Source organism: Hypanus sabinus, chromosome 10 (genome assembly GCF_030144855.1).
Source record: "Hypanus sabinus isolate sHypSab1 chromosome 10, sHypSab1.hap1, whole genome shotgun sequence".
Taxonomy (NCBI): Eukaryota; Metazoa; Chordata; class Chondrichthyes; order Myliobatiformes; family Dasyatidae; genus Hypanus; species Hypanus sabinus.
The window spans coordinates 76,352,275-76,379,078 of NC_082715.1; the positions used below are offsets into that span (position 1 = coordinate 76,352,275).

General features: G+C 42.2%; 1 protein-coding gene and 1 long non-coding RNA gene across 2 annotated transcripts in view; one reads left to right on the forward strand and one right to left on the reverse strand.

Moving 5' to 3' along the window:
- extl3 (exostosin-like glycosyltransferase 3) overlaps positions 1 to 12,664 on the forward strand; it is a 69,430-nt gene extending 56,766 nt beyond the window's left edge. Inside the window, exons 2-6 of the mRNA XM_059982122.1 lie at positions 124 to 2,784; positions 7,219 to 7,346; positions 7,450 to 7,594; positions 8,087 to 8,215; positions 11,812 to 12,664. Of these exons, the coding sequence (XP_059838105.1) occupies positions 652 to 2,784; positions 7,219 to 7,346; positions 7,450 to 7,594; positions 8,087 to 8,215; positions 11,812 to 12,021 (2,745 nt within the window). The 5' untranslated portion in view covers positions 124 to 651 and the 3' untranslated portion in view covers positions 12,022 to 12,664. The remainder of the gene's footprint in view (positions 1 to 123; positions 2,785 to 7,218; positions 7,347 to 7,449; positions 7,595 to 8,086; positions 8,216 to 11,811) is intronic.
- Positions 12,665 to 13,773: 1,109 nt separating this feature from the next.
- LOC132400774 (uncharacterized) overlaps positions 13,774 to 26,804 on the reverse strand; it is a 13,617-nt gene continuing 586 nt past the window's right edge. Inside the window, exon 2 of the long non-coding RNA XR_009514361.1 lies at positions 13,774 to 18,044. This is a non-coding gene — a long non-coding RNA (uncharacterized LOC132400774). The remainder of the gene's footprint in view (positions 18,045 to 26,804) is intronic.

Below are 26,804 nucleotides of genomic sequence, written 5' to 3' on the forward strand. Positions count from 1 at the left end.
CCTGAACCACAAAATGAGGTTTAGTATTTAATAAACTGTCAGCTTGATTGATATTATTAGTCTAAGGATGTATAAATGCTTGATTTGTTTGAAGACTCTAACCTGTAATCTTCTCTATTTCAGCTGGTGATGCTGCCAACAGAAGCCAAAGTAATGTGAGGTGAGGTGGTGGAGGAAGAGAACAAGATTATCTATTGCTTTTTACTGTGGCTGTGAGCAGTGAAAACATAGCTGGACTGCCAATTCAAGATGCTAAGAACCACTGATGGGGACAACCGGCTTGACAGGAATCTGCTATGGTCTTTGGAGACCCTTCATCACCATGGTAGTGGCATCTCCAGTGCAAACAGAGCTGAAGATGAAAACTGACTGATTTGGATTGGTTTGACATTCTTGAGAGGGGAGAGAGACATTTTAAGAAACGAAGAAAGAAAATGAAATTTCCATTCTATTGGTAAATTATAAACATCTTATGGGAAATATCTGAATAAAAATACACGATGCCCTTTTGCTCAGTGAGCGAGATGAGATTTCTCTATCATGGCTTCTGATCAAACGTGATTGTGAGAGGGTTTCATCTCCCCTCTCCCTATTTTTTTTTAATTTAAACACCTTCCCTCCCCCCCCCCCCAACTCTTGCCAGTTTATAACATGCTACGGAACGGAAGTGTTGGTAATGTAGGGCAACCATGCATGCTACGATGGTCCAATCGCATCCGGTTAACCTGGCTCAGCTTCACCCTCTTTGTCATCCTGGTTTTCTTCCCGCTGATTGCCCACTATTACTTGACTACCATTGACAACCTCGACGACTCAGGCCCGCGCATTTTCGAGCCACGTTCCGGCAATGCCCTATGCGAAGTCAAGCATGTCCAGGACCTGTGCCGCATCCGGGAGTCGGTCAGCGAGGAGCTGCTCCAGCTCGAGGCCAAACGGCAGGAGCTCAACAGCGAGATCGCCAAACTCAATCTGAAGATTGAGTCATGCAAGAAGAGCATCGAGAATGCCAAGCAGGACCTGCTTCAGCTCAAGAACGTCATCAGCCAAACTGAGCACTCATACAAGGAGCTGGTGGCGCAGAACCAGCCCAAGCTCTCGCTGCCAATCCGCCTCTTGCCAGAGAAAGATGAGACCACCTTCCCATTGCCAAAGTCCCCCAACAGCTGTCGCTTGCATTCCTGTTTTGATTACTCTCGGTGCCCACTAACGTCCGGATTTCCTGTTTATATCTATCCGCTGGACCAGTACCAATTCAGTAGTCTTATTGATCCGCTAATTAAGCAGGCATTCCAGGCGACTGCTCGGACTAACGTTTATGTTACAGACAACCCCAATGTTGCCTGTGTCTACGTGGTCCTGGTTGGGGAACTACAAGATTCATCAGGCTTGAAGTCCACTGAAGTTGAAAGCCAGTTACACTCACTCCCTTACTGGCGATCTGATGGACATAACCATCTCCTCATCAACCTATCCAGAAGGTCCCAGACCCAGAACCTGCTCTATAATGTCAGTACAGGCAGGGCTATGATTGCCCAGTCCATTTTCTACGATGTTCAGTATCGGCCTGACTTCGATCTCATCCCATCGCCATTGATCCATGCCATGTCCGAGCCTAACTTCCTGGAAATTCCTCCCCAAGTTCCTGTCAAGAGGAAGTATCTCTTCAGCTTCCAAGGAGAGAAACTTGAATCACTTATGTCCAGTCTGCAGGAGGCTCGTTCGTTTGAGGAAGAGATGGAGGGAAATGCTCCAGCAGATTATGATGATCGGATCATCACCACCTTGAAGGCGGTTCAGGACAGCAAGTTGGACTTGGTGCTGGTGGAGTTCACTTGCAAGAAGCAACCTCGGCCTGCCTTACCAACCGAGTGGGCTCTGTGTGGTGAGAGGGACGACAGGCTAGAGCTGTTGAAATTGTCCACCTTTGTATTAATTATAACTCCAGGAAATGTCCACCTGCTTGCTTCTGCTGGTTGTTCCATGAGGCTTTTTGAGGCTTTGGAGGTCGGGGCCATTCCAGTAATCCTTGGGGAACATGTGCAGTTGCCCTATCACGACATGATACATTGGAGTGAGGCAGCTCTGGTAGTGCCAAAACCACGCATCACGGAACTCCACTTCCTCCTGAGAAGCATCTCGGACAGTGATCTGCTCAACATGAGACGCCAGGGCCGCTTTCTGTGGGAGACCTACTTTTCCACCTCAGACAATGTGTTGAGCACCATCTTGTCCACTGTGCGGACCCGGATACAGATTCCTGCTGCGCCCATTGCAGAAGAGCCATCCAAAGAGATCCCTCACAAGACTGGAAAGGCCGCTGGCACTGACCCTAACGTGGCTGACACCGGAGACTTGGACTTAGGACCTGTGGAGACTGAACCCCCTTATGCCTCCCCCAAATACTTGCGGAACTTTACAGTCACCGTCCGGGACACTTACAGGGCATGGAATGCTGCCCCCGGACCTTTCCACCTCTTTCCGCACACGCCACTTGACCCCACCTTGCCCTCAGAGGCCAAGTTCCTTGGATCCGGAACAGGATTCAGGCCAATAGGTGGGGGAGCAGGAGGTTCTGGGAAGGAGTTCCAGGCTGCTCTTGGTGGGAATGTTCCCAGGGAACAGTTTACAGTGGTGATGTTGACCTATGAGCGTGAGGAAGTCCTGATGAACTCTTTAGAGAGACTGAATGGCCTGCCTTACTTGAATAAAGTCATTGTTGTATGGAACTCTCCCAAGCCGCCATCTGAGGACCTCGTCTGGCCCGAGATCGGAGTGCCTATTGTGGTAAGAATGTGTTTCTTACTGTAGTTTATTACTGTAGGTTACAAAACAACCTTTTGGCTTACATGCTACAACAGTAATGCTCTGTGTAGCTGGGTTAAAAGGTGATAAGGAATCAGGTTTTTTAAACCCTTGAAAGTCAAAATTTGATTTGTCAAGTTTGATTTGAAAAGTCAAAATCTGTGCCTTTATGCAAAGGGGCATGCATATTTTTTTTTCTTGCTATTGTTATTCCTCATTCAACTAAGTTGAAATCTGCAAAATGAATCTGCAGTTTTATTGATGAACCTTGGCGTTTGATGAGCACACACAAAATGCTAGAGGAGCTCATCAAGTCGGGCAGCATCTATAGAGAGGAGTACACTGTTGAAGTTTTGGGCCAAGACTCTGCAACAGGACTGGAAAGAAAAGGGGCAGAAACAAGAAGAAAAAGGTAGGAGAAGAGGGAAGAGACTGGCAGCTGGCAAGTGATAGAAAGACCAGGTGGTAGGTGGAAGAGGTAAAGGGCTGAAAAAGAAATAGACAGTTAGGAGAGCACAGTGGACATGAAAAAATTGAAGGAGAAGGGACCAAAGGGAAGAGATGGGCAGGTGAGGGAGAAGGGGTAAAAGGGAGACTGTGGAATGGGGAATCAGAATTAGGTTTAATGTCAGACTATGTCATGAAAATATGTTGTTTTGTGGTAGCAGTACAGCATAATACATAAAAAAACTATAAATTACAATAAAAATATATATAAAATAAATTAAGTAAGTAGTGCAAATTGAATGGAAAAAGAGAGTGTTTGATTGACTCTTTGGGTGAACTGGAACATATAAAGTTGCAATTTTGACACACCACATTCTGCTTTCCCTTTACCTGCTCCCATGACCTTGAATTGTTTTCCTCAAATCTGGGATTTCTTAGCCCAGGTCCAAGTTTGATTGAAAAAATTCCACCATGTGGAAAGATGCCTCAACTGTGACTTGCTGCATAAGACACTCTCTTGTAAGTCAGAAGGCTATAGATTTAAGTGCCACCTCAGTGACTCAAACTTAAAATTCCAGCTCTATAAGGGTGGAAGTCCATATTGTCAAAGGTAGTGTCTTTTGGATGAGAGGTTGTGTGTGTTTGCACTTGAGTGGATGTAAAATATACTATACTAATATGTAAAATATTCAGTGAGATAATTGTCCCTTGTGTCCCAATTATCGTTTATCTACAGATCTAAAAGCTTACCACTGTTAATATACTCTTACTCTTGTGATGGTATTGGGTTTTCTGATTGTGAAGTTCTACACTCAAATGAAGATCTTAAGCCCTATCCGAAGTAGATAGCTACAGGTACCCTCATTAAAGGGAGGTTATGCTGTAGCTACCCACTCTTCAAAGACAAGATCATTTCCCCATTTATCCTCCACAGCAAGTTTGGCAGCCAATTCTGACTATTTGAGCAGGTGGGTCCCACCCTCCCTGCCATGGAGGAGATGCTATTACCTATCAAAGTAGTTTAAACACAGTTTATTTATTTTTAGTGAAACACATTTACATTTAAATAAAAATTCTTAACATACATTTAAAACTTAGAGGATTTATATTTTAAAGGATTTCCAAATTACAACTGATTTCTAAATACAAAGGACTTCCAAAACCCAAGTACAGTTCCTATAAGCTAAAAAGACACACAAGCAAGTTGCAGAAAAACAAGCTGTCTATCATAGAAATCAAAGGAAGAGGAATGGATTCTAGTTCAACCTATTTTTTCTATCAGTCTTCTTGTTGTTCTTTGACCAGTCCAGACAAGCCTGACTACTCTTGAATTTATACTCTCTCACTCCCCCACTTGTGTCTTTACATACATGTGATAATTTTTCAGATACCTTTTGACACAGAATTCCCAGATACCTACATTTAATGCTTTGACTGTTAACTATGAGTATACAAACTTTCCAACTATTGATAGATAAACTATTTGATGTGCTAAGTAATAGTATCATCTGGTGTGCAAATTTTCTTGAACTGAATAAATTAGAGTGTTATCTGGTTTGATACAAGCCAGTTAACATGCCCCATTTTCTTGTACTGCATCAGGCCCCATGCTGTGGGTCAGCAATCTGCTCTATAGACAGTGCTGTTTGCAAAGCTGTCCTTTTAACTTTAAACTGATTACTGCTTGCCATTTACACTAAGAACTGAAGACCGGTTCCCACTTATAACAAGCTAAACAAAGAATATTGGTTGGAAATTTAACTTGCGCAAAAATAACTCTTTGATTTCTAGAAGTGTCAGCAGCTATGGTAGAAAGCTGAGCTTGGCAAAAGGCCCCCTGGCCCTGGACAGTGAGTATCCATCACACTCTGTGAAAATAATATCATTTATTGCACAACAGCAATTTACTTAATATATTTTTAAAATTTAGTGTTTGGACTATGCCCTAGCAATGTCAGCGTTTCCAGTGTCTTATGTGCTGGTGGTGGCATCCGTTAATCTCGCGAGACCATGGATCTGTGCCTGGAAAGTCTGCTGGAGTGTCCTCTCCAGGGCGCAGGCCTGGGCAGGGTTGTATGGAAGATCGACAGTTGCCCATGCTGCTAGTCTTCCCTCTCCACGACACTGATGTTGTCTAAGGGAAGGTCAAGGGCCGGGGCCAATACAGCTTGGCACAAGTGTCATCGCAGGAGTTGCCAGAGTGAAGTTGAAGGCAACGTCGAACTGCCTTAGGAGCTCCAGCTCCAGATTTGTCCTCAGGGTTTACTCCCGAAGCCTTTCCCATGAGTGGGTATGGCTGCAAGGCAGCGGAGGTTTGAAATCAGAGTTTTCCCTCTCTTAGATGGACTGCCTTCCCAGGCTGACAAGCTCCATCTACCCAAAGCACTGGTTTTAAGGCGCCAGGACCCGCCTTTGCCCCTTCTCCTGTCAGTAGAAACAGTTCCGCTGGGCTTAGAGGCTAAGCCACACGAGAAGACCGGGGTTGGACTTGGTTGTCAGAGGCGATTTGAGGCGCACGCTGTGAGGAGCACTTTTAGGAGCTTGTCCCCACTACCACTCCTCGGGAACCTTGGAACAAGTGTCTTATATAATGGTATGGCAATCATGTATGTTCCCTGGACACTTCTGAATCAGAATCAGGTTTAATATTACTGACATATGTTGTGAAATTTGGAGTTTTGTGGCAGCAGTACAAGTGCAATACACAAAAAGATACTATTAATTATAGTAAGAAATTTATATTAAAATCAATTAAATAAGTAGTGCAAAAAGAGAGGTAAAGTCCATGGGTGGGTTCATTGTCTCTTTAGAAATCTGATGGTGGAGGGGAAGAAACTATTCCTAAATCATTGAGTGTGTCTTCAGACTTCTGTACTTCCTCTCTGATGACAGTAATAAGAAGAGAGCATATTGGTTCAGATATCCTCTTGGAAGACAGTCTTGTGTGCATTTGTGGACTAAGTGTTGAAGAAGGCTTTGGCACACTGGCCTTGTCAGGGCAATGAGTGTAAAAGTTGGGGGGTCATGGTGCGGTGGTGCAGGACTTTAGTGAGGCTCCCCTTGGAATACTATGTTCAGTTTTACTCACCCTGATTTAATTATAATGATTATAAAATAATTAAAGAACATTAAACTGGAATGAGTGTAAAGAAGACATACAAGGTCTTGAGGGACTGTTTATAGGGAGTGGTTGGACAGGCTATTACTTTGTTTCTTGGAGTATAGGAGACTGAGAGGTGGACTTCCAGAGGTGTATAAAATCATGAGGGGCATAGATGGGGTGAATGCTGTCAGTCTTTTTTCCGCCATGGCTGGGGAACTAAAAAACTAAAGGGCATAGGTTTAGGGTGAGAAGGGAAATGAGAGGAATTTGAGGGGTCATTATTTTTTTCTTTACAAATTGTGGTAAGTATGTAGATTGAGCTGCCAGGAGAAGTGGTTGGGGCAGGTGAGAGGATGTTTCCAATAGTGGTGGCGTCTATGACCAAGGGCACAGCCTTGAAATCAAGGACCTCCATTTACAAACAGAGATGAGGTGGAATTTCTTAGCCTGAATCTGTTGAGTCTGTAGAATTCATTGCCACAGATGGCTGTGGAGTCCAAGTCATTGGATATATTTAAGTGGAGAGAGATTCTTGATTACTAAAGATGTCAAAGGTTACGAGAAGAAAGCAAGTGCATGGGATTGAGAGGATTCTGAGCTAAATGGCCAAATTCTGCTCCTATGTCTTTTGTTCCAGGTACATAAGCAACTTTTAAAAAGACAGTTGGACAGGTAGAAGGTTATGGCCAAATGCTGGCAAATAAGTGGATGACAATTTTGCTCAATGTGGATCAGTTGGGCCAAAGGGCCTGTTTCCAAGCTCTGTGATTTTAATTGCTGCATTGGATGTCATATGCAATTTAATGGATTGGCTTCAAGTTTCAGGTCTAAGAAATCTCCACTGAAATGGTTTACTCTCCTTTCAGGTGGTTCACACAGAGAAGAATAGTTTAAATAACCGGTTCCTACCCTGGGACTCGATTGAAACGGAGGCAATTCTTTCTATTGATGATGATGCCCACCTCCGTCATGATGAGATCATGTTTGGCTTTCGGTGAGTGGAACACAACTTTGTAACTGGCTGCTTAATGACTTCATAGAGCAGCATAGTTTGAAGACTGTGGCACTAAAATTCCTTTCTCTATTTTTTTCTACAGGGTTTGGCGAGAAGCAAGAGATCGAATAGTGGGTTTTCCTGGCAGGTATCATGCCTGGGATATGGCTCACCAGTCCTGGCTCTACAACTCAAATTACTCCTGCGAACTTTCCATGGTACTGACGGGTGCTGCCTTCTTTCACAAGGTACGTTGTCTTCTCCATGTTAGAGTCAAGTTTATTGTCATATACACACGTACATGTGTGCACAGGTGCAGTGACAGGCAGTGTAGCATCACATAAGTGGAATGCACAAGAAAAGCATGGATTAAAAGCAGAGATGTAATGCTGAGTCTTTATGAGGCATTGGTCAGACTGCACTGAGAATTTTAAGCTGTTTTGGGCTCCTTATCTAAGAAAAAATGGAGAGGGTCCAGAGAAGAATGATCCCTGAAATGAAAGGGTTAATATATGAGGAGTGTTTGATGGCTCAGGGCCTGTAATCGCTGGAGTTTAGAAGAATTGGGGGGGGGGGGGGTGGTAAGATAACATTGAAACCTTTCAAATATTGAAACACCTAGATAGAATGGAAGTGGAGCTGCAGCTTGTATCTCACTCCTGCCTCCCCTTCCCCTTTTCTCCGCTAGATTTTAGGGGAATTGTAGATGGTCATCTGACGGTCTTCCTCTTCTTTTGCAGTACTACGCGTACCTCTACTCTTATGTCATGCCACAGGCTATTCGAGACATGGTGGACGAGTACATTAACTGTGAAGATATTGCTATGAACTTCCTTGTTTCCCATATCACCAGGAAGCCACCAATAAAGGTTAGTGGTGCTGGGAGTGAAATAATAAATTGGTGTATCATGCCTGTAAGTTAATGAGACCCCCAACTCAATAAAATGTATTTTTATTATACTTTGGAATCCAGCAGGTTAAAAAGCCCTTCTGGCCCAATCCATGAAACCAATTAACCTACTAACCTAGGGAGGAATCTGGAGAACCCAGAGGAAACCCATGCAGTCACAGAGAGAACATACAGACTGCAGGGAGAATTGAACCTGGGCCACTGGCACTGTAATAGCGTTACACTAACCACTGTGCTATGGTACACCAATTGAACTGGATCAATATTTAAAAATTATATGATGGTTGAAGGACCAGATCCAGGAATCTTTGGAATGGGTACGTTAAAGAAAAATTCAGAGCGGAGGGGCATTTATAGATATTGGAAGTACAGTCAGGTGCTTTAATAAAAGAACACTAAAGTGAGTGAAGGAGCATTAGTTTACTGTAATGACCCAACAGGTTTGTCATTATACAGTTTGAGGCCACAAACCAGAGCACACAATGGATGAGAGGTGACTTGATATAGTTTACAAGAGGCATAGATCTAAAATCAGAAAATGCTTGAAACACTCAACAGGTCAGACAGCATCTATGTTAATGTTACAGGTCAAAGACCCTCCACCCAAAATGCTGAGTGTTTCCACATTTTCTTGTTTTTATTCCATCATTTGTCAGTGATTGAGAGAAAGCTGATAAACACAAGAGATTCTGCAGATGCTGGAAACCTTGAGCAACAGGCACAAAATGTTGGAGAAACTCAGCAAGTCAGGCAGCAGTTATGGAAGGGAATGAACAGTTGATGTTTCAAGCTTTTGGGGTCATCTACTGCATCTGGTGTAGTCTCATTGGTGAGGCTTGACATGGACTGCTTTGTCGAGCACCTTTGCTTCGTTCGCCACAATAGGCTGATTTTCCCATTTTAATTCTCTTTCCCATTCTGGCATGTTGATCCTTGGCTGCCTCTACATCTGTAGAATCAACACCATCTATTCCGTCTAGGTACGTTCTATCCTGATGGCATGAACATTGATTTTTCTAACTTCCAGTAATTTCTCACCCCTTTTTTTCTCTTTCCATTCCCCACTCTGGCTCCCCTCTTACCTCTTCTCTTCACCTGCCCATTGCTTCCATTGGTGTTCCTCCTTCCCTTTCTTCTGTCACATTTCTACTTCTTCAGACCTTTAGCTATTCCACCTACCATTTCCAGCTTCTCACTTCATTCCCCCCCCCCCCCCACCCACCCACCCACTGACTTTCCCACTCATCTGGTTTCACTTACCACCTGCCAGCTTGTACTCCTTCCCCCCCCTGCACTTCCTTATTCTGGCTTCTTCTCCCTTTCTTTCCTGTCCCGATGAAAGGTCTCAGCCTGGAACGTCAGCTGTTTATTCCCTCTCATAGAGGCTGCCTGAGCTGCTGAATTCTTCCAGTATTCTGTGTGTAGTTCATCTTTTTTGTGACACCAGCATTGTCGCAACTTCCATGGGATTTAGAGGAGCAAGTTTGTTGAGAGATTGTAGACCGGTGTAAGCATAACATTGGATAGTTGGTGATTTTCACTTTCCACATATTGACTGGGACTCGCATACTGTAAAAAGGCTGGGTGGGGAAAAAAGTTTGCCAAATGTGTTCAGGGAAGTTTCCTTAATCAGTACATAGAAGTCCCAATTAGAGAGAGTGCGAAACTGGATTTCCTATTTGTGAATGAGACAGGGCAGGTGACAAGTTTGTAAAGGGCAACACTTCCATCTACTGATCATAATGCCATTAGTCTCAAGGTAATTATGGAAAATGATAGGTCTGTTCTCAGGTTGAGATCCCATATGATAGAAAGTCCAATTTTGATAGCATCAGAAAGGATCTTTCTGATTCTTTCTACTATGTAAATACAGTATGAGTTTGGGAGGCTTAGTACGTCTGTGTTATCAATAGTTTATACTTGTATGTACTGTTTATTAACTATGTATTCCCCATCTCTCTGTATTTCTATTGTTATTATGCTTTGTTTGAAAATCAATAAAAAGATTTAAAAAGAAAGAAAGGATCTTACAAGTGTGGATTGGGACAGATTGTTTTCAGGCAGTGTCCTTGGTAAATGGGAGGCCTTACAAAAGTAAAATTTTGAGAGCTCAGTTTGTCTGCTCCTGGCAGAAAAAAGGCAAATATAACAGGTTTGGGGAAACTTGGTAACTGAGGCCCTGGTTAAGAGAAAGGAGGTGCATGCAGAAACTAATGAGGTACTTGAGTATAAAAAATGTAAGAGAACACTTAAGAAGGAAACCAGGAGGGCTAAAAGAAGACATGAGGTTGCTCTAGCAGACAAGTTGAAGGAGAATCCAAAGGGCTTTTTCAGATATATTAAGAGCAAAGGGATAGCAAGGAACAAAATTGGCCCTCTTGAAAATGAAAGTGATAATCTGTATGGAGCTGAAAGCAATGAGGGAGATCTTAAATTGAATTTTTGCATCTGTATTTCCTCGGGAGATGGACACTCATAGATGTAATGCAAAGCAACAGCGAGGACATAGCCCCAATGCAGATTACAGAGAAGACTTGTCTTGAAGCAAATTAGGGTGCATAAATCTTCCCTCCAACTCTATGAGAGGCTAGTGTAGATATTACAGGGGCCCTAGCAGAGATATTTAAAACATCCTTAACCATGGGTGAGGTTCCAGAGGAATGGAGGATAGCTAATGTTGTTCTGTTGTTTAAGAAAGGCTCTAAGATAAACCAGGAAGTTATAGGCCAGTGAGCCTGACATCAGTAGTGGGAAAGTTATCAGAAGATATTCTAAGGGACCGGATATGTAAGTATTTGGATAGAAAGGGATTGAATAGGGATGGTCAACATGATCCCACATGGGAGGTTGGTCAAAAAGGTTCAATCGCTTGGTATTCAAGAGGAAGTAGTAAGTTGGATTAGACATTGGCTTTGCTAGAGAAGCCAGAGAGTGATTGCAGATGGCTGCCTCTCTGACTGGAGGCCTGTGACTAGTGGTGTGCTACAGGGATTGGTGCTGGATCTGTTGTTGTTTGTCATCTATAACAATGATCTGGATGACAATGAATACAGATCTGTAATTCCTTGAAAGTAGCATCACAGGTAGGTAGGATCATAAAAGATTTTGGCACATAGGCCATAAATTGAGTACAGGAGTTGGAATGTTATGTTGAAATTGTATAAGACCGTGGTGAGGCCTGATTTGGAGTATTGAGTCCAATGTTTGTCACCTACCTACAGGAAAGATAAGATTGAAAGAATGCAGAAAAAACTTACAAGGATGTTTCTGTGACTTGAGGTCCTCAGTCATAAGGAAAGTTTGAATAGGTTAGGACTTTATTCCCTAGGATGTAGAAGATTGGAGAGAGATTTGATAGATTTTCTTCCCTAAAAGATGTGGGTAAATCAGATGACTTTCAATGCCTTGTTTTTGAAATATCAAAAACTGAAATTTGGGAGATTTTCTAGGTTACAGCTCTTTCCTTGTTTAATACGTGTCTCTCTCTTGTCCCACAGCTACTGTCCAAGCTGAGAGTCTAGATATGTAACCTGTCCATCTGTTCTTCCACTCCAGGTCACATCCCGCTGGACCTTCCGATGCCCAGGCTGCCCCCAGGCATTATCGCACGATGACTCCCACTTCCACGAGAGGCACAAGTGCATCAATTTCTTCGTGAAGGTCTACGGGTACATGCCGCTGCTCTATACCCAGTTCCGTGTGGACTCTGTGCTGTTCAAAACGCGCCTGCCACATGACAAGACCAAATGCTTCAAATTTATCTGAAGAAGCTCACCACCCAGGGAGGGAGAGGACAAGCAACATCATGGAAGCCTGCTGAGGCTCCAGATACACCACCACAAACCCAAGGGGGGAAAGAAGTGGGGAAGGTTCACCACATTCTGTCTATCCACAACCTGATTTCATGCTTAGCTGGTTTTGTATTTAATAATAAGACTTGGTATGTGTAAGCTGATTAAAAATGACAAGCCACTCAGTGGAAATCATGGTGCATGAACTTGCCCCAAATCATGGTCTGGTTTGCATTTTTGTGAACAGATTTGTAATCACAGAGGAAACTGAGATTACATAAACCAAATTGTAGATCAGTGGAAAGAAGTCTGCATATTCACCGAATGCCAATCTCACTCTGGCCAAATCTGATGTCTTGCTCTTTCTCTGGTGTATTTTTTTGTTCTGTTCAATATGAGACAATGTTTATCAGGAATCGGCTGAAGTGCCACGTGGGGAGTAGGAAATGTGTAAATTGTATCGTCATTTCCATCATTTCTCTCAGCCCCATTTACATTATTAAACGTGAGCAGCTCCACTACGTCCACAGGTGGTATGATAATGAAGTCATTTCATGGCTGCCCAGACAGTACAATGTTTCTCTAAAAGATATTAAACTTTGGATTTTATTTACAAAGTTGTTTCTTTTTTAAATTTTAGCCATGTTGCATTAGTTTTTGCTGTTTCAGACTCATAAATTTCAGTCAATGATGTGAAATTGGGCTTCTACAAGTGACTTGATTTTTTTTGTGTGGTGGCATGAGGGGAATGTGTCAGTATTTTGGTATACACAGATAAACCTTCACCTAATAGAAAGGGAAACCTGACTGGTAGGCTGCATAACCTCCTGTGTTCTTCCTTGATTTGTTGGTGAGGCCACCATTGAAATATTGTGTTCAGTTCTGGTCGCCTCATTATAGGATGTGGAAGCTTTAGAGAGGCTGCAGAGGAGATTTACGAGGATGCTGCCTGGTTTAGAGGGCATGTCTTATGAAGATAGGTTGAGTATGCTGAGGCTTTTTGGAGTGAAGAAGGATGAAATGTGACTTTGAAAGATGTGTACAAGATAATATCAGGCATAGACTGAGTGGCAGCCAGAGACTTTTTCCAGGGGGAAATAGCTAATACCTGGGGGCATAATGTTAAGATAATTGGAGGAAAATATAGGGGGGATACTTTCCCCCCCTATACAGAGTGGTGAGAATGTGGGAAGTCCTGCTGGGGTGGTGGCAAAGGCAGATACATCTTAGGCACATAGATGAAAAATAAATGGAGGACTATGCAGAACAGAAGGGTTAGATTGATCTTGGAGGAGATTAAAAGGTTGGCACAACAACTTGGGCCAAAGTGCGGTGCTATTGTGTGTTCTATGATTATACACTTACTGACAATAAATGAGTTAATTGTCAGAGAAGTACGGTAAATAACAAAAAGAAAGTTAGGATCGGAAGAGACCACAATAAATTGCAATGTTTTGGTTTGATTTGATATACAACATATCCACTAACTATAAGAGTAATTAATATTCTGGGTTGTGACAGTTTACAAATACGCTCACTGTATTAGGTACACCTGTACATCAGCTTGTTAATGCAAATAACTAATCTAATAACTTTCTCCATCACTTTAGAGAGCAGTTAAGATTACCATGAGACTGGAGTCTATATACGGTACTGTGTAAAGCTCAGGCACATATTAAAAAATTCTGTAAAGTGAAGGTACTTACAAAAATAATGAATTGAAAAGTTTCTGAGTATCAAAAGATTTACTATAAAGACCCAGTAAACAGTGAAAAAAGCAAAATCAAATCAATATTTGCTGAGCACCCTTTGCCTTTAAAACTGCATCAGTTCTCTTAGGTACACTGTTGTGCAGTTTAATAAAAAAATTGATTGTTAAGGTTGTTCTAAGTGTCTTGGGGAAGCTGTCACAGTTCTTGCAGACTTTGGCTGTCTCACTTACTTCTGCCTCTCCAGGTAATTCCAGATATCCTCTATGTTGATATCTGGGCTCTGTGGAGGGCATACCATCTGTTCCTGAACTCCTTGTTCTTTTTGTTGATGATAGTTTTTTATGACCTTGGCCATGTGCTTGGGGTCATTGTCCTGCTGCACATTCAATTAGGGACCGATCAGATGCCTCCCTGGTGGTATTTTGTGATGGAAAATGATCTGCTTGTATTTCTCAGCATTGAGGATTCCATTAATTCTGGAGAGATCACAAACTCCATTTGCAGAAATGCAGCCTCTAACCTGGAGCTTCAGTGTTGGCTGTTGACACTCATCCATGTAGGGCTCTCCAGATCTTCTATGGACAAACTACCTCCTGTGTGAGCCAACAATTTCAAATTTTGACTCATCAGTCCAGAGCACTTGCTGCAATTGTTCAGCACCCCAGTCCTTATATGTTTGTACATAAGTGAGCCTCTTGGCTTTGTTTCCACTTTGGAGAAAAAGCTTTTTGGCAGCAACTCTTCCATGTAGACCACTTCTGACAACACTTAAACAGACTGTAAAGGGCTGTATTTGGGTTCCAGTGGTCTCTATCAATTCAGAGTTGATAGTAATGGTGGACTTGTGTTGGAACCGATTCCTTTTATGTTATACGGGTGTTTCCCCCCCCCCCCCCCCCCCCCGGCCACCTTTACAAAGGTAGAGCATTCCTATGAAACCCTTCTTAAGCCAAAATGGCGTAAAGTGAAGAACCACAAATTTATATGGGGAAAAGCAAACATTCGTAAAGTGGGGACACCTGTATGTCAATGATTGGGATGATGGAATTGATGGCTTTGGGGCCGAGTTTGCTGACAATACGAAGATAGGTGGAGGGGCAAAGAAATGGCAGATGGAATACAGTGTCAGGAAATGTATGGTCATGGACTTTAATAGAAGAAATAAAAGCATAGATTAATTTCCATTTGGAGAGGAGATTCAATAATCTGAAGTGCAGAGGGACTAAGGAATCCTCATGCAGCATTCACTAAAGGTTAATTTGTAGGTTGAGTCAGTGGTGAGGAAGGCAAATGTGATATTACCATTCATTTCTAGAGGACTAGAATATAAAAGCAAGGATTTAATGCTGAGGCTTTATAAAGTAAGCCTCACTTGGAGTATTGTGAGCAATTTTGGACCCCTTACCTACGAAAAGATGAATTGACATTGGAGCAGGTTCAGAGAAATTTACAAAAATGATTCCAGGATTGAAAGTCTTGTATGAGAAGAGTTTGGTGGCCCTGGGTCTCTACTCATTGCAATTCAGAAGAATGAGGGGTAATCTCATTGAAACCTATTGAATGTTGAAAGGCCTCGATAGAGTGGATGTGAGGAGAAAGTTTTCTATGGTGGAGGATTCTAAGACCAGAGGACATAGTCTCAGAATAGAGGGGCATCCTTTTAGAATGGAGATGAGGAGGAATTTCTTTAGCCAGGAAGTGGTGAATCTGTGGAATTTGTTGTCACAGGTGACTGTGGAGGCCAAGTCATTGGGTATATTTAAGGCAGGTTGACAGATTCTTGGTTACTCAGAGCATAAAGGGATATGGGGAGATGGCAGGAGATTGGGGTTGAGGTGAAAAAAGGATTAACCATGATTAAATAGCTGAGCGGACTTAATGAATCAAATGGCCTAATTGTGCTCCAGTGTCTTATAATAGTAAGTGTGGGTGAAACATCATGGATCAATATGTGTCTGTCAGTTTTCTACGTTGATAAGCTTCTGAGATGAGATTTTGTGGTTGATGCTGAGAATTATCTGAATTCGGATGTGTACTCTCACATCCATGTGTACATATCTACTTGCTGCAGTTTAGAAGAATGAAGGGGGATCTCATTGAAACCTTCTGAATACTGAAAAGCCTAGCTGGAGAGAATGTTTCCATTAGTCTAAGATCAGACAGCACAACCTCAGAAAAGGATTTCCCTTTAGAACGGAGATGAGTAGGTAATTATTTTGCCAGAGTGGTAACCTGAGGAATTTATTGTCACAGATAATTGTGAAGGCCAAATCATTGGATATAATTAAAGCGGCAGTTGATGAGTTCTTGATTAGAAAGTCCATCAAAAGTTATGGGGAGAAGGCAGAAAAACGGGGGTTGAGATAATAACTCAGGCATGATGGATTGGCAGAGCAGGCTCAATGGACTGAATGTGCTTATTCTGCTCAATGTTCTCAAGAAATAAATTACTGATTAAATTTTCTGACTTTATTCCCTTCAGGCACTCTGGAGCTCCTGAAACAGCAACTGCACGACATCATCACTCCTATTTCATATTGACTATGTAAGCAGCCACTCACTCAGTGGTGGGAACATGGGGCAATGCAGAAGGTGGAAAAAAAGAAACTGTAAGTCAGGCTGCATCTATGGGGGGAATAAACAGTTGATATTTTGGGCCAAGACTCTTCATCAGGACTGAAAAGCTTTGTCCTCTACCATGATGATGCCAAACTCAGGTTGGAGGAGCAACACCTCCTATTCCATCTGGGTAACCTCCGAGCTGATGGCATAAAAATTGATTTCCCTAATTTCCAGTAATTCACCCCCCCCCCCCATTATTCCCTCTTTTTCCATTCCCTATTCTGGTTATCCTCTCTCTCTCCTTTACGTCTCACCTGCTCATAACCTCCCTTTAATTCCCCTCCTCTTTCCCTTTTTTCCATGGTCCACTGTCCTGTCCTATTTGATTTCTTCTTCAGCCCTTTACCCTTTCCACCTGCTTACATCACCCTCCCCCACACACCTACTTTCCCCCTCACCTGATCTCACCTATCATGTGCCAGCTTGTAGCCTACCCCTGGAGCCATACCTTTTTACTCTGCCTTCTTCTTCAATCCTTTCCAGTCCTGATAAAGGAGCTTAGTTTAAAATGTCGGCTGTTCATTACAGTTCATAGATGCCTAAGACTTACTAAGATCCTCAAGATTTCCAGAATCACAGAATCTCTTGTGTTATGAAATTTAGTCCTTTGGAACTGTGGCTCACTCAACGAAATATGTCCCTATTACCTCTGCACTTACCTATAATGTGTTTTTTTTTACCTTTTACATTTCGGTTAGAGCTCCCTGATGCCTCCAAAGTTCCTATAGCAATAGTGAAAGTGTGTCCTATGCATGATAAACACCTGATGCCAAGATTAGACTGGATTTCCTTTGATGTGGAATTCAGACTTTGTTGACAGTTTTTGAGACTTGGCACCCAGATGAAACAACAGATGGATCGACAAAGCAGGCTAGGAAATGGGGCCTCAAAATTCTTTGATGTAGATTTAATTCTGTTTTGAAGTTCAACCCTTGTCCTCCACCATGAATTCAGCCCTTAATGTTAGTTCTACTGATCTCTTTACTTCTGCCTCCAAGTTATTTGTCTGCTTTGTACCTTACATCACCCTTGTTGTAGTAGCGTGATCAGTCGAGTTGAGTATGTTTTCTAAGACCATAAGACAGGAGCAAAAATAGGCCATTCAGCCTATTGTGTCTGCTCCACCATTCCATCACGACTAATTTAATATCTCTCAACCCATTTTCCTGCCATCTCCCCATAGCCCTTGATGTCCTGACTTGTCAAGAATCTATGGACCGCTGCTAAGGGGTTGACTAATGGTGGGTCCTTAGGTGGCTGTAGAGGCTGATAGGGGATCCATATATTCTGGTGTACTAAGGGTAAAGGGTTGGGTTTTTGTGTTGTTCAGTCTCTCCATTCGCATCTGCCACTTGTTCTCCGTGCTCTCGTAGCGTAACACCCTCCTGAACATATTTCTTCCAGGTATATCTATTGAGTGCAATGTATTTTTGGGTTTTAGATGTAATATTGAATTTATTCAGGCTGATTTTGATGTTATCTTTGAAGTTTCCTCTGCCCACCTGGGGCTTGCTGTCTCTCCTTCAACTGGGAGTCAACAATCTGGGAAATGTGAGTTAGGCATCCGAATGACATGATCTATCCATCGGAGTTGGCGTTGCTTTATCGTGGTGGAGATGCTGTTCACGTTGGCCTCATCTGTTTGCTGGTGTTCTTGCTGTAACTGCAAAGCAAGGCAGTAATTTGATTCTTTAACTGGTTCTGTTTCACATCAATAGTTAAACATAAAAGTTGTATTTACATTACACAAAATCCTAGACAAACCTGGATCATAGTATGAACTGTTCAGTATTTATTTCAGGGAATTATTAACGCAGTGTGGGCAACAAAATTGAGGGAAGTATTTCAATGCCACACTATTAAGAGGGTGTGAGGTATAAGGCCAAACTGAAAGTTGATGTTCAAAATAATGGGTGATTTGTTAAAAATTGGTGTGCACCAGAGGATCAATCAAATCTGATCTACCTGAACATGAATTTGGAATAGGTTTTACATTTTCATTTGATGAGATGACCAATAAAATTAAATTATAACAAAAGAATGTTAGCAACAGGAAGACTTAATTAAGTCCTGATTACAGAACAAAATGATTATCCACAAACCCAACAGCTAATCAAAAAAACAAATCAATTTCTTTTATAACAATGGATACATGCTATAACATATCTAGTGAAACTTGGGTGTCTTCATTGTTTCAGCATTTTATGTCTCTACTTCTCGGCTTTGTCGTTGGTTCCATTATCACATTGTCACAATCCTTATGACTATTAACTATTTATTAGCTCTCAGTATTCTTTCCCCAAAAGCATGAAGGTTCAGGAAAGATGCATAAGAATGATTTCTGCAATAAGAGACAGATGTTCCCAGGACAGATTAGATAACTACAAGAGATGCTGTTATAAGAAAGCAGCATCCATCATCAAGGAACCCCATCATCCAGGCCATGCTCTCTTCTTGCAACTAACAGCTGATAAGAGCTATTTGACACACCAGGTTCAGTAATAGTTCTTGCTCTACAACCATCAGGCTCTTGAACCAGTGTGGATAATTTCACTCACCTCAACTCAACTGAATCCACAACCTTATGGACTCACTTTCAAGGTCTTTGCAACTCATGTTCTCAATATCATTCATTCATTGTTTTCATATTTTGCAGTTTTACTACTTATTCACATTGGGTGCTTGTCAGTCTTTTTTTTAATAGTTTTTCATTGATTCTATTCCATTTCTTTGTTCTACTGTGAATGCCTGCAAGAAAGTGAATCTCAGGGTAGTATGTGGTGACATACAAATGAAGAATGAAGGGAGATCTCATTGATCTACCGAATACTGAAATAACTGGACTGAGCAGATGAGAAGAATGTTTCCATTGTATAAGATTCAAAGATACAAGCATACAGCCTTTGAGATGAAGAGGGTGGTGAATCTGTGGAATTCATTGCACAGAGGGCTGTGGAGGCTAAGTCAATGGGTATATTTAATGCAGAGATTGGTAAGTTCTTGGTCAGTAAGAGGGATAAGAGTTGCAGAAAAAGGTTAAAATTGCTGGTTTAATGGTAGAAAAGAATTGATGGGCTTAATTCTGCTCTATATCTTGTGATCATGGTTTTAGCTTGATGTATATAATCAAGGCTATCATAGCAATTATCTACATTAGTGGGCAAGTTGGAACAGTTATCTTTAGCAAGTTGTACATTCAGCAAACAATTACAGCGTTTTAAAACAAAATCTTGTATGGTGCACCAAAAGTAGTGGCATTATTTTTTGTGTATGTACAATTATCTGTGGTTCATGTGGACCAATTGTATACATGGATGCAAGTACACACGTATCTTATGTATACACGTTCTAAGTGGCGAAATGGGATGAGACTGGATGGGCCAACAGGTCCATGTCTGTGCTGTGGTGAAGGGGTTTCTCGTTTTCAGCAATTACGTACCTTACTCTTATTCTGATTCACTGGAAGCATCCCAAAGATAACAAGATGGTCTTGTTTCAAACAGGAAGAAAGAACTTGCAACAATACTTATCAAGAAGGACAAAGTACTGGAAAAACGAAATGAGACTAGAGGCGGATAAATCACCATGGTTTTCCCAACCGCCCCCCCCCCCCCCAAGGGTTTTGAAGGCATTGACTTGTTGCTGTTAAGTGCCATTGAGTCAGTGTCAACTCATGGCAACCCTATGGATAGTTTCCCCTAAATGAGTTTTGATCTTTGCAAAGGCAGCTCAGTGTAGATAACATCGCATACATTACTGTCCTTATTGCATCCATCCATCTGATTGATGGCCTTCCTCTCTTCCATTGTCCTTCCACCTTGCCGAGTATGATATCCTTTTCCAAGGAGCTGTTTCTTCTCATGATGTACCCAAGTACAATAGGCAGAGTCTTGTCATATGAGCCTCAATTTGTTTGTTCTGTGAGGGGTCCATGAGATGCATAGACATCAATATGTTTCCCATCCTCCTCCTTTACCATCCAACTTTCACATCCATATAACGTCACTGAGACCACCAGCGCCTACACACAAGTCGAATTTTTTTATGTAGAGATAGATTCCTGTTCCTGAGGATTTTCTCTATATCTTTCTTAGCTGTCCTACCAAGGGAAATTTTTCATTGAATTTCTTGACTGCTTACCACTTCAGTGTTAAGCATTGATCCAAGTAAGTTGAAACTGTCAACCACTTCAATTTCCTCTCCATTGAGATTGAAATTGGTTGTACAGTTGATGTTTTAGGCCAAAACCCTTCGACTTGGCCTGCTGAGTTCCTCCAGCATTTTGTGTATGTTGCTCGGATTGCCAGCATCTGAAGATGTTCTTTTATTTGAAATTAGTTGTATTGCCAGTAGTCATAATCTTAATCTTCTTCAGGTTAGGGTGCAAACCCATCTTGAGGCTATGTTACTTGATGTTGCTTAGCAGTTGCTTCAGTTCTTATTTGTTTTCAGCCAGTATCGTAGTGACATCAGCATAATGAAGGTTATTAAGATTCTGCCAACAATTCTCATCCCTCGGTTCTCCTCGTATATTCCTGCTTCTCTGAAGATTTGTTCGGCACACAAATTAAACAGACAGTGGGAGAGAATACAGCCTTGTCATACCCCTTTAGGGATGCTGAACCATTCTTTTTTTCCTTGTTACGTTGGACCGCTGTTTCTTTATTGATGTAAAGATTATGCATGATGATCAAATGTTCCAGTACACCCACATATCTTAATGTGTTCCATAGTTTGTCAATGATTGATGCAGTCAAAGGCCTTGCTGTAGTCAATAAATCACATTTAGATGTCCTCCAAGAATTCTTTTGTCTTCTCGAGAATCCACCTCACATCTGCAATGATGATGCTGTTCCCCTTCCTTTGCTGAAACCTGCTTGCACGTCAAGGGGCTCCTGCTCTAAATAAGGTGAAGTTTTCTCTTAAACTTTGGTAAAATCTTTGGTAAAATCTTCCTGGTGTGAGGAATGAGGGCAATTGTACGATAATTTTCTCACTCAGTCGGATCACCTTTCTTCAATATTTATAGAACTACTGATTTCCTCCATTCACTTGGCCAAGATGCTGTCTTCCAGATCAGTTTACAGAGCATTGCCAGTATTGCAACAGCTATGTCTGATTGTTGTAGTATTTCAGTTGGGATTGGGACTCCATCAACACCGGGTACTTTGTTCTTCGTTAGGGCTTTTAATATTGCTTCGACTTCTTCCTTCTTCACTGGCGGCTCCTGATTAGAAGATTTAGGATGATATTACTGATCCAGTTGATATTTCCGGTATAATGACACACAGTACTTCTTCCATTGTTGTTTGATCTTCTCAGTTTCATTAAGCATGGCATCTTGTGCATCTGTCAGCATTCCCACGAGGCTGGAATTTTCTCTTCAGTTCCTTTAGCTTTAAGAAGACTGATCTTGTCCTTCCTTTGTTATTTTCCTTTTTTTACTTTTTCCACACATTTTTGTAGTAGTTTTCTTTGTCTTGCCTATTAGAACATTGGAAAGCTTGATTGCGAACTGCAACTGCTACCTTTTTCCCCTTAGGTTTGGCTTCTCTCTTCCCTGTGCAATTTCCAGAGTTTCTTCACTCACCCATTTTGGTCTCTTCTGTGTTTTCACCATATGCAGAATCTTTTCACACATTTTGTATACAACAATCTTAATACTTTCCCACAATCCTCTGTGTCCTATCAGTTGTGTTTAGAGCAGTGAAAAGATTGTTCAGGCCATCAATGAATTCTGGTGGAATACTTACAAGATCATATTTTGGTACTCTGACAAAAGGCTTGTGCTTCCTCAACTTTATTTCTGAGCTTGCAAATTTGTAGTTAGTGGTTGAAGCCACAGTCAGCTCCAGGTTTTGTTTTTGTTGACGTCATATAATTTTTCCATCCCTGACTTTTGGAGATATAATCTGCAACGAGATCTCACTACCAAGCACATCTTCCCCCCCCCCCCCCTTCTGCTTTCCGCAGGGATCACTCCCTATGCGACTCCCTTGTCCATTTGTTCCCCCCCCCCCCCATCCCTTCCCACCGATCTCCCTCCTGGCACTTATCCTTGCAAGCGGAACAAGTGCTACACCTGCCCTTACACTTCCTACCTCACCACCATTCAGGGCCCCAGACAGTCCTTCCAGGTGAGGCGACACTTCACCTGTGAGTCGGCTGGTCGTGGTATACTGCGTCGGTGCTCCCGGTGTGGCCTTTTATATATTGGTGACACCCGATGCAGACTGGGAGACCGTTTCGCTGAACACCTATGTTCTGTCTGCCAGAGAAAGCAGGATCTCCAATGGCCACACATTTTAATTCCACGTCCCATTCCCATTCTGATATGTCTATTCATGGCCTCCTCTACTGTCCTCCTCCACACTCAGGTTGGAGGAACAACACCTTATATACCGACTGGGTAGCCTCCAACCAGATGGCATGAACATTGACTTCTCTAACTTATGTTAATGCCCCTCCTCCCCTTCTTACCCATCCTGATAGATTTAGTTTTTTTTTCTCTCTCTGCCCAACACTCTGCCTGTTCTCCATCTCCCTCTGGTGCTCCCCTCCCCTTTTCTTTCTCCCTAGGCCTGCCATCCCATGATCCTTTCCCTTCTCTAGCTCTATCCCTTTTGCCAATCACCTTTCCGGCTCTCAGCTTCACCCCATCCCCTCCGGTCTTCTCCTATCTTTCGCATTTTCCCCTCCCACTACTACTTTCAAATCTCTTACTATCTTTCCTTTCGGTTAGTCCTGACGAAGGGTCTCGGCCCGAAACGTCGACAGTGCTTCTCCCTATAGATGCTGCCTGGCTTGCTGCGTTCCACCAGCATTTTGTGTGTGTTGGAGATATAATCTCTGTAGTTTCTGTGTAATCTGTAGGGAGAGGTCAAAGTGTACAGCCTGCACTTGTATCATTGAAAAACATGTTTGAGATGAACAAGTTGTTGGTCGATTTCAGGGATAGAAATTTGTTGAAGGTTTTCAAAGAAGGTTTTGAAGTTTTGAAGGTTTTGTGAAAGTATCAGCAGATTGGAAAACTGCAAATGTGATTCATCTGTTCATGAAGGGTGACAAAATGTGGGAAACTATAGACTAACTTCTGTGCTAAGAAGCTGCAGAAGTCTATAATTTAGGAAGAAAAGCTCATCGTTGGAAAAAACAATGCAATCAAGGTAAGTCTGTGTTTTAAAAAAAAACTTATTTAGAGATATAGCACAGTTACAAGTCCTACTGGACCAATAAGCCCAATTACACCCATGTGACCCATAAACCTGTACATCTTTGAAATGTGGGAGGGAACTGGAGCACATGAAGGAAAAACCACATCACCACATATGGATAATGTATGAACATCCTTATAATCAGGATTGTACTTGTCTCCATAATGCTGCTTTGAATGGGACAATAAAACTACATGCCTACGAAGTCCTGTAGCATCAGTGATCCTGCGATCTCCGTATCGGTGGCCTATGTCAGATGATCTTTCAGGAGGGTGAACCCTTGCAAGGTATCAGGGTCTGATGGTGTATCTGGTAGGGAATTGAAATCCTGTGCCAACCAACTGGCGGGAGTGTTCAAGGACATCTTTAATCTCTCACTGCTGCAGTTGGAGGGTCTCACCTGCTTCAAAAGGGTGACGGTCATACCAGTGCCTCAATGACTAACACCCAGTTGCACTCATGACTACTTCATGACTACTGTGATGAGGCGTTGTTCATGGCCAGAATTAACTTCTGATTAAGCGAAGACCTGTACCAGCTGCAATATGACTATCACCACAATAGAGCTACAGCAGATGCAATCTCACTAGCTCTCCACTCAGCCTTACATCACCTGAATAACAGCAATACCCACATCGGCTCCTGTTTATTGATTACAGAGTGTTTATCACAATCATACCTTCAGTTCTACTCAACAAGCTCCAAAACCTGGGCCTCTGTACCTCCTCCTGCAACTGGATCCTTGACATCCTCACTGGGAGACCACAGTCAGAGCAGATCAGAAATAACTTCTCCTTGCTGATCATTAACACTGGCACACCTCGCTGCTCTACTCTCTCTACACCCATTACTGTGTGGCTAGCTCCAGCTCTATCGCCATCTATACATTTCCTGATGCCAACCACTGTTGGCAGAAATTCAGATGGTGATGATGAGGCGTACAGGAGCAAATATTGATCAGCTGGTTGAGTGGTGTTGCACTCAGTCCGTAAGACCAAGCACTTCAGGAAGGTGAAGTTGAGGGAAACACACACCAATCCTCTTCGAGGGATCAGTAGTGGAAAGGGTGAGCAGTTTCAAGTTCCTCGGAGTCAACATCTCTGAAGATCTATCCTGGACCCAACATATTGATGTAATTACAAAGAAGGCACAACAGTGGCTAAATTTCATTAGTTTGAGGAAACTTGGTATATCACCAAAGACTCTTGCAAATTTCTACAGATATATCATGGAGAGCATTCTAACTGGTTACACCACAGTTTTGTAAGGAGAAGCCACTGCACAGGATCAGAAAAAGCTGCAGAAAGTTGTAAAGTCATCGCGGGCACTAGCCTCCTCAGCATCAAGGACACATTTAAAAGCCAGCATCCATCATTAAGACCACCACCACCCAGGACATGCCCTCTTCTCAACTGCTACCATTAAGGGTACTGTACAGGAGCCTGAAACACAACATTTCAGGAAAAACTTCTTCACCTCCAGTATCAAATTTCTAAATGGACAATGAATCCATGAACACTACCTCAGTAATATATTTTTTTGCTTTCTTTTTGCATATTTTTACATAATTTTACATATCTTATTGTAATTTATAGTTTTTAAAGTTATGTACTGCAATGTACTGCTGCAGCAAAACAACAAATTTCCCAACATACAGTATGTCAGTCTGATTCTAACCACTAGGCACTTTATGTCAGGAATGTGGGCTATAAATTATAACAGGAGATCGAAAAGGCATTTAAAATTGTAATGTAACCGATAATTATGGAGGATCTCAATGTGCAAGTAGATTAGGAAAATCAGGTTGGTGCTGGATCCCAAAGAGAAGAAATTTATAGAATGCCTGGGAGATGGCTTTTTGGATCAGCTTGTGGTTGGGCCTTCTAGATTCTGGATTGAGTGTTATGCAATGACTCAGATTTGATTATGGAGCCTAAGGTAAAGGGACCCCGAGAAGACAGTGATCATAATATGATAGAATTCACCCAGCAGTTTGAAAAGGAGAAGCAAAATACAGATGTATCAATATTACGGTGGAGTAAAGGGAATTAGAGAGACATGAGAGAGGAGCTGGTTGATTGGAAGTGGGCACTAGCAGATCATGGCAGAACTGCAATGGCTGGTGTTTCTGAGGACATACAGCAGTCGCAGGAAAGATGCATCCCAAAGGTGAAGAAATATTCTAAAGGGAGAATGAGGCACTGTGGCTGACAAGGGAAGTCAAAGAGATGGCATGTAATATAGCAAAATTCATGGGAACTTAGTAGATTGGGAAGCTTTTAAAACCTTAAGGAAGGCAAGTAAAAAAGACTTGAGAGAAAAGATGAAATATGATGTATTTGCTATTACTAAGGAGAAGGTGCTTAGGAAGCTGCAAAGTCTGAAGGTAGATAAGTCACCTTGACCTGATGGACTATACCCCAGGGTTCTGGAGGAGCTAGCTGAAGAGATTGTGAAGAGATCTTTCAAGAATTACTAAATTCTGGAGTTGGTCCTGAGGACTGGAAATTTGCAAATGTCACTCCACTCTTTTAAGGAGGAGGGCAGAAGAAAGGAAATTATAGGCTAGTTAGTATGACTTCAGTGGTTGGAAAGATGTTGGACTCTCTTACTAAGGATGAGGTTTTGGGGGTACTTGGAAGCACATGATAAAATAGCCCAAAGCCAGCATGGCTTTCTAAAGAGGAAATCTTGCTTAATAAATTTGTTGGAATTCATTGAGGAAATAACAGGCAGGATAGACAAAGGAGAGTCAGTGGAAGTTGGTTATTTGGATTTCAGAAGGTCTTTGACAAGGTCCCACATTTGAGGCTGCTTAATGAGCTAAGAGCCCACGGTACAACAGGAATGATATTAGCATGAATAGAAGATTGGCTGACTGCCAGGAGGCAAAGAGTGGAAATAAAGGGGTTCTTTTCTTGTTGGTTGTGGGTGACTACTGGTCACTGTTGGGACTGTTTCTTTTCACATTATGATTTGGATGAAGGAATTAATGGCTCTGTGCTAAGTTTTGGACAATATATGGATAGGTGAAGGAGCAGAGACCGTTGAAGAAGCTAGGTGTCTGCAGAAGGACTTAGACAGATCAGGGGAATACACAAAGAAGGGTGGATTCCAAGGAGGTTCCCAAGAATGATCCCAGGAATGAAAGGGTTAACATAGGAGGAGCATTTGATATCTCTGGGCCTGCACTCACTAGAATTTAGAAG